Genomic DNA, 13,011 nt, shown 5'->3' with positions numbered 1-13,011 from the left:
TGCTATTCGCTCGCTCGATGACCCTCAAGAATGCGCCGGCGCTCCACCAACTGTGATGTGAAAACAAAAAAAAAAACAGGACAGTGGAGAAAAGAGAGGCCGCGTCAACGGAGGCACGGAAAGAGGGAGGAAAAGCGTTTTAGGTGCGAGAGAAAGAGAGAGTAGCACACAGAGACGCAGGATTGCATGTACACCCTGCTGAGAACGGGAGGGAGGGGATGGGGATGCACACACACGCGCTCAAAGACTGGCAGACCAAAAGAGAAGACGGCGAGAGATGGGCAATACAAATAAAAAGGCACGGAAGGCCGTGGTTGTGCAGTACAGGCTAGTGAGAAAAACGGTCTAACACACACACACACACGCACAAAAGCAAGAGAAAAAAAAAGGCTGAAAAGCTGGGTCAAACAGAAAGATAGAGCAATAGGAAGAGATATAAAACAGCGTGGTGGTGTGCCGTGATGGCAAACAACAACAGAAAAGCAACGAGAAACGACGAAAAGAAGAAGAGAGGAGATATAAACACCAAAAAGAAAACGAAAAGGTGAAGGAGGCAGTAGTCGTCGTCGTCGCAGCAGTGCTTCGTTGCAGTGTCGGCCTGTGATGCTGTATGATGGATTTTATTGATGATGTGGCACGAAAATAGAAATAAAAAAGGTCAGAGGAAAAAATTTTGTTGTTGTTTGCTTGCGTATGCGTTTGTGTGTGTGTGTGTGTGTGGCGCTGGGTATGTTATTCTGCTAGTAATAGAAACGGCAGTCGTACTAATAGTAGTATTGGTAGTGATGATCCTGGCGGTCAGAGGCGGTCGTCGCCAGTTACGAAAGGTAGTGAGGGTCGACAAGAAAACAGGAAGAAAAAGAAGTAACAGAGAAGGAAGTGGGGAAAGGACCCGGAAGAGTGCCTTGTCTGTGAAGGACGTAAGAAAGAACAAAAAAAGGAAATGAGCAAAAAAAAGGAGGAAAGGGAGAGAGATGTGTATGGGTGTGGATGCGTAAATGGAAAGGGTGAAGGGGGAGGGGAGGGATTCGATTGCGAGGACACAAAGCAGGTCAAAAATGGAAACCAATCCAAAGAGAACGGAAGAAAGCGACGCAGAGGCACAAACACACAACCACACACAGACACGGACACAAGCGCAAAATATCGTATCTGTACTTCACGCACCGTCTTTGTGTGTATGTGTTTACGGTGCACGTGCACTTGGTTTGCCTTCGGTTTTCTTCTTACCGAAGTACTGTTGAAAGAGAAAGAAAAGGAAGGAAAGAACGCGCACACATGAAAAGAAAATCACAATGCTTCTACCACTACTACGTCTTTTAGTTGTGTGTGTGTGTGTGTGTGTTTGTTTGCCGTGTCTTCTGCCTCTCTTCTTGTTTTCGTTGCTGATCACTTTTCGATGGTTGAACCTTTTCGCACTTCTCGGATGTCGCCGCGTCGGCTCTCTTCAACTTCGAAGTTCGTCAGCTTTATCGGGTATCACTCCCACAATCAGAGACTCTCTCCCTCGTTTTCACGCCAGCACAGCAGCCAATCAACAGCAGACACACAAGAACGCACGCACACACCTTTTTCTCTCGTTCCTCAGATACTTCGAGCAACACGGGCACTTCGCAGCACGACAACACTCAAAAAAGAGAGAAAAGGCCAATAACAGGAGGACGGATTTCGGCTTGAAGTATTTGAATCACCTCGCGTTTCGCACGTATTCTTGCTCCTTCCTGTTGACCTTTTTCGCTTTTTCTTATCTTTAGTGGATTCCCTGTGCCGAGGTGTGCGTTGACAGCTCACCCACCTCGTTTGCACGATGTGCGTGCGTATGTGTGTTTGTGTTTGTGTTTGTGTGTGTGTGTGTCGAAGGTAGAGAGTACCTGCACTGTATTGACTGTGGAGTTGATCGCCTGGCTTCTCTGCTTGTATCGACCTCTCTTTCACCAACTGGTCCCTTGGGGTGTCGCCCTCGGCGTCTTCAGCGCTCTCTTCTTGCCTTGGGAAAGATCCGCAGGCAAATGCGAGCTCACACCCGTTGAAGTTACAGCGAGAGACAGAGAGATGGACGGATGGCGGGCGCACGGAGAAAAAATAGTAAAGACGGATTGCTCTTGTGCAACCCCACGCGCGTCTGCTGTGTCGCTTCCGCTTTCCACCACTCTTGCCCGCCTCTCCCTTTTGGCTGTTGTTTTTCGTTCTTCCTTGCTTACTCGTCCACGCGTGCGAGTAGAGAGTAGGGTCGTGTGCGAACCGTACGTACACCAATATGCCTGTTGGCGTCTTCGTACAATCGGCTGGCGCTTGCCGATGCAAATCACACAGAAAAACAGAAAGTAAACAGACGCACACACACACACACACACACACAGTGCGGGGCCGCTTACCTTGCAAGAAACGCGCTGAAGAAGAAACGCTCTAGAGAGATAGAGAGTGCGAGGAGAACACTGGAAAACAAAAAGAGAGACAGGCGCCACACGTACGGCAGGGCTTGGCAACAGCAGAGAAAAGCACAAGGAAGGTAGAGGTCCTCTGGGAACACGAACTCGGTGCTCTGAGCTATTTGTGTGTGAGTGTGTTTTGCTCCTGCGAGACCCTCGTCGATCGCTACCACAAATCGAGCTTGCCCGTATGCGCGTTCACTGCACTGTGTGAGCTCTACCTTTTCTTTTTCCTTTACTCTGCCATGCGCCTTGACACACAGCCTTTTTTTTTTTCCTTTGTTTCCTGCTGGTAACAAACCTCGTCTACCTGCGCCCTAACTGCTCTGTCGGCTAAACGCCTTTTTTTGTTCCTCTTTTATCGGGTACAGCCAGCGTGTGGTATGCGCTACACTTCTCCAGTTGCCGGCCCGGACGCTCTGCTGTAGCACCCGATGTGTTCCCTGCGTGTCGAAGAAGCGCCTCCCGAAAGAGAAGTAAAATGTCAGCGCCCAATATGCGTCTCTCTCTCTCTTTCTCTTTGGCCACGTCTTCCTTCGCGTTTCTGCCTCTCTCTTTTTTTTTGGCTCCCCTTGCCGCCGTGCCCTGCTGTTGGCTGTTTCCAATTTGCGTGGCGGTTGTCCTCTTGGAAACCGCGCAAGAAAAGCAGCAACGAAAACGACAACGACGGGAAAAAGGCCGTAGAAGTGGCAAGCCACACGGGTACACAGCCGCACAACTGCGAGTGAGAGGTTTACGCGAATAAGTACTCTCACGCGCAATTGTGGTTTCGCGTCTGCCTTCGGTGAAACTCTTTCTTTCTTGTGTGTGTGCGCGCGTGTGCTCAGTCCTAGCACGACACACTTCTTCGGCGTAGAGGTGGAAAAAGAGGAAAAGGAAAACCTGTGTTGCGCTTCCTCGTTCTTCTGTGAGCAGGTAAGCTGGCAGGGAGGCGGCGGGCAGCGGCAGAGCAGAGAGTGAGAGGAAGGCGTCGAAGCAGATGCAGAAACAAACAAGGAGATGATGCCGAGTGTGTTAGGGAGGGAGGGAGGGAGGGGAGCGGAGCGCAGGAAAAAAAGGATGAAAACAAAGGAAATAAAACCAAGGTGAAACCCAAGACGTAAAGACAAGCAGAATATATATAGATATATATAGATAGAGAGATGGTGTTATTCGAAATCCTATCAGCGGTAGTGGCCCCGAGAAACAGAGAAGGAAGCGAAGCAAGTCCTGTTGTCGTTGGTCAACAAGAAGGGGAGGCGTGAGCCTGCGACAGACAAAGACAGAAAGAGACGCAGGCCCACACAGACGTGCAGACCGACGGAGGAGAGCGAAGGAAGAGGGGGTGGGGCGCGAAAAATAAAAAAAGAGCAGAACAAGAAGACGAGTTAGCCAACAAACAAAAGAAAGTCGGGGGAGGGGGAAGGTGCAGGAAAGAAATATAACAGGAGGTAAAACAAAACCTGGGGGAGGGGGAGGGAGGGTGGAAGATATATATATGACTACAACAGCTGTAAACAAAAAGATGGCTGAGAGATAAGACAGGAACTAGAGAGCAGACACCAATAAAGAAGACAGGCTGAAAAGAAAAACGAAAGAGCTACAGGAGAGAGGAAGCAAGAAGGTTGTCGATGAAGCACAGACTCAGACACACACAGAGGCATAGAGAGGGAGACACACACACACAAAAACCACGCACGCCTTCAGCGAGGTACGTTCTCCCCAACTGAAAGAGCCACAAGCCGTCAAAAAGCACGAGTAAAATCAGAAAACAGCGTAAAGACAGAGAAGCTCACGTATCGTGTTGAGAGAACACTGAACAGGACGAAGAGAGAAGACCCGAAAAAAAAAGAAAAGGAGGGAGGGAAAGAACACACGTAGGGGAGGGGGGGAAATCCAAGTAGCGAGAGAGAAGCGAGAAAGAAAATAAACTTTTTTTTTGAAGAACAACACAAAAGAAAGGAGAGGAGAGAAGTGAGTTTGTTTCTGTTTGTTGTTGAGCGTGAGGGAGAGGAAAGCAAATCACACACACACACACACAGGCACAAACACAAGAGCGAAAGAAAAAGACAGAAGCCACAACGGGAAAGGTGTAGAGATAGAAAAGGGGGAAAACAAAGAAAACTCCCGGAGAGACGGCGCTGCACGATGGACGGACAGGACAGGAGCGACACGGAAGGGGCAGAGGAGCGAGAGGAGAGATCGACCACAAAGAACAAGAAAAGAAAGAAAACAAGGGGGAGAAGAAACCGTAAAAAAAAGGAAATGAGACACCACAAAACGCTTTACCGTAAAGGAAACGAAAGGAATCCAATACACGGGCAGATTGCACACACACAGCAACAAACAGTAAAAAGGGCAACAGGAGCAGCAGGGAGGAAGCGGGAGTGGGGGGCGGGACTGAACAGAAATACGAAGAAAAAAAGAAGCAGCAAGCTCAGATGCTCTCGGAAGACGCTGAGCTACGCGAAAGCCCACTCAGAAGTGCACCAGAGACTCGAAAGCGAGGCGAAGAGTGGCGAAGAGTGAGCAGGGGGATGAAGCGGGGGAAAACAGACGCAGTGCTGATGAGATGGATGCGTCTACCACTCCTCGTGTGCGACCCCGCGCCGCGGCAACGTGCAGGTGTACGTGTGTGTGTACGTGTGTGTGTGTGTGTGTCAGTGAGCCGGTGCAGCCGTTTGCGTCAAGTTGCTCCTTCCTTCTTTGAGGGGGGAGAAAGGGAAGGAGAAGACGCAGAGTTCTTCTTTTTTTTGTGGTTGTTCTTCTTCGCAATTGCTTCTGCTGCAACGGGTTCGCGTGTGTTTCGTGCTTGCCTTGCGTGTTCCTTTGCTCGCTTGTTCCGTTTTCTTTATTTTTGTTGTTGTTGTTCCTGTTTATGAACCACTTCGTCACGTGCGCGCATGTGGGATGTGCGCGCAATGTTGGCAGCGGCGGCAGCGGTGATGTCGCCAAAATCCACGGATGTGGGAAAGGGCAGGCGTCACGTGCGAGAGAAGTACCGCGATTACCGAAAGAAAAAGAAGAGAGATAGACGGGAGAGAGGAATACAGAGTGACGGAGATGAGTGCGAATCAATCAAGATTGTAGAGCAACGACACGATACGTAGAGCCGTAGAGGGCGGAGCTGTGCGGCGCTCCACCGGCATTGATATCGCTCAGTTCATGCTGTCACCGGGTTAAGGTGAGAGAAGAAGAGAAGAGCGGCGGTGGGAAGAGCGCGAAACAGTCCGTTGCGCATGCGAACCCTGTAGGGAAGGGAGAGGATAAACAGTAAAACTGACTGACGCGCACGAAAAGAAAAAGCGCGCGGCCGCGAAGCCTTTGATACTCTTGCGGTTGGTGTTGCGTGTCAATATTGTGCGGTTGCTGCTGAGGTCGGAATGCTCGAGGCACGCTGTCTTCCATTCGAAAGGGAAGGAGCCTTCAGTCTGCTTGGCCGGGGAATAGGTTCCAAAGGTCCTTTGCCTTTCCGCTGTATCCCCAGGTGTTGCTCCGCATGATGTGCGCTTCATTGGTGCCGCCGCGGGCGCAAAAGACGGAGACTGACACCGAAAAGAGACAGGTAAGAGAAGGGCCTGAGGAGGGCCATCAGCGAGCGAGGCAGCGACGCAACGAGAGCGCAATAACCGGAACAACAAGGAGGGAAAACAAGAAAAAGCGGCCAAGCACGGGCGCACTCCGAGACAAAACACGACTTGAGACGGAGAAGTCACCGATAGACAGAAAGAGGTGGGCGTCTGCGTCGCTGGGGAAGCTGTACATCATCGCCGCTGGTTCACCGTGCACATCACACGCACATCAAAGACACAGCGAAGCACGCCGACGCGCAAGCACGCACACGTGCGCCTACGCATGTTTGTTCGCACATTGGAAACGCGAGTGTTGCCGACCCAGCGAATGAAAAGGGATGAAAGACTGCAGAGCCACGGCAGCTCTATGTGCTTCCTTGTAGGCCGGCATCGTGGCCTAGAAGTGCATGCGCCCTTCGCGTTGAAGGACCTCATCCTCCTCCGCCTCCATCCGGGCGACAACGATGGACTCAATCAGCTTGTCAAAGGCCGCCTTGAAGTTGTCGCTGTGGTAGTCGAGCGACGTCTCCAGCACCTTGATTTTCTCTAGGCCCTTCGGCATGGAAGGCAATCCCTCGCCTGCTACGTTGTTCGGGGGCGTCGAGTGATGGGCAAAGACGAGACAGTGCTTGTCAGGGACCCGGACGGCAAAGTTGCCAAGCGCGTCCAGCTCCGACTGGTTCACGGCGAACGTCTTGTGCCACAGCGACAGCTCCTTCTCGCCGTTCCTCAGCGCCGGGTCGAAGACAAAGATGATGCCATCGGCCCCGTTCGCAACGGCCGGCCAGCCCGCCTGGTGCTTGCTGTTGCCGCTGAGGTCCCAAATTTGCACCAATACCCGCTTCGTCTTGGCGTCGCCACCGGAGAAGACAACTCGGCGATCGGTGAGGTTCATGGAGTCGAGCTCGATCTCCGTCTCCACAATGCGGAGCGGGTTCGTCTCGTAGTACTTGCTCGTTGCCGTCTCGCGCGTGCCGCTCAGAAAGTTCGTGATGGTCGTCTTGCCGCTCTTGACCGGGCCAACGACGATGATCTTGATCTTCTCCTCTGCCATGGTGAGTGTGGGGGGATGCGCTGTAGCGGCGGAGCAAAGGGGAGCCAACAAATGGTAGAAAGGCACGCCGAGGGAAGCACACGTCTGATGTGGAAGAAGTGCTCTGCCTCCAGTGGTCAATGCCCTTGTGCGTGTGCTGCTGCAGAGGCGGACGCGTGATCGCCTGCGTTACAGATTGTATCGCGGATTCGCTGTTGATGGGGGGAGGGAGAAGGCAGAGGACAAGAAAAGCCCAAGACGAAGGGTGGATTAGGTGAGGACGAGTCACGTCTCGGTGGTGGTGCTACATAAGCCCGTTGGCATCGACTGTCTCGCTATCGCCGCTGCGTCGCGCGCATCTCCGTGATGCATCAAGTGCGTGTGGATGTGGCTGAGCAAGAGAAAGAAAGAGGCAGAGAGTCCTCGTGCTCGAAGACACCACACACGCATGTGGAGCAAAGGCGAGTAGAGGCACCCGCGTCTGCCGGCGCGAGTGCGCGAGAAGCGCCGCCTTGAGGAGGAGGCAAGTCGTGAAGCGGAAGAAGGAAAAAGAGACATGGAGACGGGGCGTTGCGAAAGGAAACGCTGTACAAGAAAAGACGCGGAGAGCAGAACAGCTGCACTCCAGTGGCTTCTAAAAGGGCACCCATAAAACATGAGGGGCACCGAGCATGTATAATGTACATCTCCACCCCCCACCCCTCGCACCGCCTCTCACGCGAGACGAGTAGCACAGCACAACACATGAAAAAAGTTGACAAACAAGCACCTCTCAGGATTGTGTGCGTGTGTGTGTGTGTGTGTGGCACAGCAGGCGGTCGAGGGGAGTCACCGACTCACCGTCGACTGTCTCCGATCCCCCTTTGGCTTCTTGCTCTTACCAGATCAGCGACTACTACTGCTGTGGTCCTCCTCTCTAGCTGGAGGCTTAAGCTTGACAGGGTCGCCTTGCGTCCAGTCGTAAGTCACAGGGTGCATGAGCGGGTTCTCGCGGCTCAGCAACTCACTGCTCCACGCGCATGTACGGTGCGGGTCCACTTGCTTCAGCATCTGCTTGAACTCCGCTGGCTCTGTCGGCCCTACGAAAGCCGAGGGTGACCCCGCTGTCTTGCCGCTGTATTGAGCCCATCGCGCGTCCCAGTGCCGAAGAAGGTCGCTGTGGGCCGTGGACCAGTGGTGAGCCCCCTCCGTCTCCGTGGCCGACGCCGTCATCGTCGTCTTTGCTACGGCTGTCTTCAAAGTCTTTGACGCGGCCTGGCCGTCCTCCACGACGGGCGGTGGCGAGATGTCGACCGCCGCGGCTGCTGTGCTTGTCGCCCAGTCATACAGCCCGCGACGAAGCAAGAGGTGCCGGCGAAGGTAAGGCACAACCTCCTCCACTGATACCCGGGCCACCGAAGAGACCTCAGCCGCTGCCTTCCTATCCTCCGCTCTGGGAAGGTCTTGAGTCGGATGTACTGATGGGGTCCCGGCCCGAAGAACAACGCTCGAGTCCAGAGAAAAGCGGTCACTGCGACCTGCCGCCGCCGCCGCTGCGGTGAACTCGTCGTCCACAACTGCAGGGACCTCGCGCGTCGCGCCGGCGTCCCCGTCAAGGACAGCGTCATCAGCGGAGGCGGCCGAGGCAACAAGAGGTCCGTCCACTATGGTGGAGCGCAGACGAGGCCACCGGTAGATGGCACTCCTCAAGGACGGCCCCCAGCACTGCGCCTCTGCACGTGGCACACCGAGGAAGGCGAGGGAAGTGAGCTGCTGTGCCGTCGCCGTCGACGCGCCAGACATCACTGCGGCGGCACTGGTGGACGACAGCGCAGACATGCCGCTCGAGTGCGGATGGCCGTACGCGAAGCCGCGCACGCTGTCCTCCACCACCTGCATCGACTCCAAGGCATCGTCGCAGATAGCGGTGTAGAAAAGAGAGGCAAAGGATGTCCCGACTGCCATGGAAGGGTCGATCGACATCGAGGCGGTCGTGGGGCCAGGCAGCATCCGGGAGGGCAGGAGGACCTCGTAGAAGAGATACGCGGGGTTCTCCGCTACGTTTGTGCCGTCATTCACAGCGGTCTGGATCAACTGGCCCATGATGGTGGCCGAGTAGCCAGGGTACATGGCCAGCAGAATGCGAGCCACCTGCACGACAGGAATACACCCACGCAGGGGCGTCGACGACTGTGGGCCTGATTTTGGTGGCGGAGGCGCGGCCGCAGCCGGGTTTGCAGGGTGCAGCTGAGGGTCCTTGCTCCTTGCAATGTGGATTTGGCTCTCCTGCCTCCGCGCCTCCGCCCATCGCTCCTGCTCCTCTTCTTGCTTCGCGAGTATGGCCGCCTCCACCGCACGGCACAACTCCACAAAGACAAACCGCTCGGCTCGAAGCAGGTCGAAGAGAACGTCGCAGAGGGCACCGCGAGACGTGAGACCGTAGGCGTATGTAAGGGGGCCGACCACCAGCTGCAGAGAAGCCGTGTCAAGTGCGTAGGTCAGCTGCAGCCCCTCCGCCGGCAGCTGCTCCATGTCGTCGGCGAGGCGCACACTGTGCAAGACATGTCGCAGGTCCCACAGGGATGTGGGAACCATCCCGAGGTCTTGGGGCTGCGGGAAATCGCCAGCGTCCGTCGCAGAAGCACTGGGAGATGCCGTGTTGCGCACGACTCCATTACGCGAGCCCCGTCGAGCCCGTGCGTCCTCGACCGTTGTCAGCTGCGTCGCGGGCGGCAAAAGATACGTGTAGTAGTCGGGCCTGTTCAGCCACACCACGAGCACAAACAGCCCAACGTACTCTTGCAAAGACATAAACATGGTCGTCGCCGTCGTGGCGCTTGCCTTGCGTGAGCCACGGTTGTCCCAGGCCCTGCCCTCCGCCATTCGCAGGGGCGCCTGGCGCTCCTCCTGTTGCTGCTTTGAGTACCACAGCAACTCCTGGCGTTGAGAGAGCAACTCATGCACAAGGACCTCGGCCACGACAGGGTGCAGATGCAGGAGCGGGACAGAGCTGCGGCTACGTAATTGCAGCGGAACGTCGGGGCGAAGGCCGTACGGCGGTGCCCATTGTGGCACTGATGCCGGCGACAGCCACCCCTGTGCACCAGAGGAGGAGAAGAGAAAGCCGCTGCTGTCGCCACAGCTTCCCTGCAAGTTCGCATCACCACTCAGGTGCAGATTCTGCAGCAGAGACGCCTTGATGCTGGCGTTCTGCGGGTCAGACACTGTGAGCAGCTTCTGCAGTTGGCTGCGCAGCCCTTCGCACGGGGCGAGGTGCAGTGACTCTTGCGCGTGGTTCTCCGTGTCCAGCATCTCTTGCGCCTCTTCGCCCCTCGTATCCTTGTCGCCCAGTGCTGGCGCCGTCTCCCCGAGACCAGTAACGGCCGTGGCGGCCGCAGGCGCGAGCGGCTCAGCCGTCTCGAACGCGTAGCGCATCCTCGTTTCACCACCCTTGCCCGGAGCCGAGAGGCGCGATGCCGCCGCCGCCCCTGCCTGCCACAACGCGATATTGTCCTCCTTCGATGCCCTTCGCTTGTCCTCGCTCCCTTCCTCCCCGACGCTCAGCTGGCGGCCAAACTGCACATGCAGCATCGTCAGTGCGATCCCTCGCGCCACCTGCAGGTCTCGCTGAAGACGCTCCGCTCGTTGCAGCGCCCTTATGTAGTCACGCTGGAACAACTGCACGTCCGCGGCAAGTGCGATGTTGTGCTCATGTAATATGCTAAGGCGCGCTGAGAGCTCCACAGACTGGCGAGCATAGCGAGAATTGAGTTTCAGCAGCGATTGGACTTTGTTCTGCAGACGGTCATACTGTGCGCGCAGGTCACGCAGCTGGTCCTCGGTGCGCTCCAGCAGTAGCTCCTTCTCAGCCCTGGAGATGAGGCGCTGCACGTAAGCCGCGTCTCGCCGCTCTGGTGGGCGAATCGATGCATGGCTACATTCCAGCCCCGAGATATCTCTCGGGGTAACTGCAGCGAGCCTTGCGGAAGTCGATCCTTCACGGGTGCCGCGACCGTGATCGTCGCCGCCGTCACCGAGGCCCGCACAGGCCACGCCGCGACTGTCTTGAAGGATGTGGGTCACGGCCGCCACCGCTGTGACGGCGGTACTTTGCTTGCCTGAGATGAGGTCCTGGTGAAGACGGTGGTCTAGCAGCGTCTGTGTGAGCTCTATTTGATGGCACAGGAGGTCCTCCAGGTGGTGCTGGTGGCGCTTCTGCATTCCCATTTGCGACTTGAAGTGGTCGCGCTGCACGGCGGCCTCCTCAACCAAAGCAGCCATGCGGGCCTCCGTCATGCGCACCTTTTCGTACGCCGCAGCGACGGCGTTCCGCTCCTCGGGTGTGATCACCACTAGTCCGTCACCGCCTCCATCTCCATCCGCTGCCTTGCTGGTTGAAGAGCCGCTGCCCTGCTGCCACATCCACCACTCCATCCGCAGCTGGCCTTGCTCCTCTCGAAGCTCATCAACGTGATCGAAAAGGAACCGAAGGAGCTTTACCAGAAACGGCCGGTAGACGCCTGCGTTGGAGGAGAAGAGGGCCAAGGCGGCACGCGCCAACTCCAATTTTGTTGTGGCAGTACGGGAGTGCGCGACGTACGCGGCCGCCGCCTCCTCCGACGGCCACCCGACGCTTGTGCACTTGGTGACAGGCGCGAACTGCGGCGGGACGGAGGAAGTCGAGGAGGCGCAGTTCGGCGCGGCCGGTGGTGGCATCGCCCACATAGAGGACGCCGCTCCGCTACCCTCGTCAAGTTTGTCCTTGTCTGGCAGCGACTCCCATGGCGCAAGCACCTGCTTGAGCTGCTTGAGTAACACCTCCGACATTATGCAGAAGAAACAGAAAGTGCGTTTGGGCCGCTGCCCGTGTGTATGCTTCTTGTGTCTCTGTGTGTGTGTGTGTGTGTGTGTGTGTGTCAGCTTCAGTGCAGGAGGCGTCGCAGCGATGTTTGTGCGAGTCTCCGCTGCGTTCCGTGCAGGTGAAAATGCCACACAACGTGGTTAGGGAGGGCGGAGAGGGGGAGTTGCGTGGGTTGAGCCGAATGGTTCAAAAGAGGGCGAGAGGGACACGGAGCGAAGAGTGCAATGCGAGTGGCGGAATGATTATAAGAGGCATCATACAGACACATGCCAAAAGACGTGCGTGGCGATCCTTTTCGTGCCAGACAATCGCTGCCTGTTCCGCTTCACCTCGCGAGACGGGGCGCGTGCAGCCCAACTTGCCAGCGTCGCCTTCGCACACGCCTATTCAGTGGCGGCTCCACGTTTTTTGTTTTTCTGCTTCGTCTGTGTGCCTCCCTTGGCGAGGCATGAGGGACTCTGCGCAGCACGCATGTGTCACCCGTGCCGGTGATAGATTCTAGGCACCAAGTGATGCGGGGAGCAGAGAGAGAGAGAGGCAAGCGCGACTGCGCAGAAACTGGCAAAGATATGCCCATGCAAAACAGTATCGACGCACAGGGCTACACGAACCTTGCCCATCGGCCCCCGCCTATCCTCCCTCATGGCACCCGACACGGGACCCGCAACCGTGGAGAACAGCACAGTGCGACGGGCCTGGGCACGTTCACTGGCGCTGCGGTGGCCCGTCGTGTGCGCCTCGCATTTCAGCGTGTCGGTGGCCACTCTGACTTGGTGCACACCGACGGAGCGGTCGAGACCGCATAAACAGCGACGCCAGCTGCACGGATGGCGGACCCGGTCACCCGTCTCCGACGCCACGCCGGCATCCCCCGAAACCGCGCCACACAATGCGGCGCGCTGACACAAGAGGCTCTTCGCGGCAGCCGTCCCACACCACAACAGCACAGCTGCTGAGCTTACAAGACGACAGGGGAGACCCTGTTCGCCCAGTCCCGCACAGGCACCACCTGCCCGCACTTCGGATTCCTCCAACGGTGGGGGACTCGTCGTGGCAGCATGGGGTGCACGTGGCGTGCTGCCCGCTGCTGCGTTGACATGGTCGTACCCCCACCCCGCCAGAGCCTCCCAAAGCCGCCTGTGTTTGCTATGAAGGCGT

General features: G+C 56.5%; 2 protein-coding genes across 2 annotated transcripts; both read right to left on the bottom strand.

The window, feature by feature from the left end:
* Nucleotides 1-6,377: 6,377 nt before the first annotated feature.
* Nucleotides 6,378-7,034, bottom strand: LDBPK_323410 (hypothetical protein, conserved; the record flags this gene model as incomplete). Its single annotated transcript, XM_003863704.1, has 1 exon — nt 6,378-7,034. One exon carries the CDS (start codon nt 7,032-7,034, stop codon nt 6,378-6,380), a length of 657 nt encoding a protein of 218 aa, XP_003863752.1.
* Nucleotides 7,035-7,898: 864 nt separating this feature from the next.
* On the bottom strand, nt 7,899-11,819 carry LDBPK_323400 (hypothetical protein, conserved; the record flags this gene model as incomplete). Its single annotated transcript, XM_003863703.1, has 1 exon — nt 7,899-11,819. One exon carries the CDS (start codon nt 11,817-11,819, stop codon nt 7,899-7,901), a length of 3,921 nt encoding a protein of 1,306 aa, XP_003863751.1.
* Nucleotides 11,820-13,011: the final 1,192 nt, after the last annotated feature.

Source organism: Leishmania donovani, chromosome 32, assembly GCF_000227135.1.
Source record: "Leishmania donovani BPK282A1 complete genome, chromosome 32".
Taxonomy (NCBI): domain Eukaryota; phylum Euglenozoa; class Kinetoplastea; order Trypanosomatida; family Trypanosomatidae; genus Leishmania; species Leishmania donovani.
Note: the sequence above shows the minus strand (reverse complement) of the source record. Positions and strands in the feature narration are given on the sequence as shown.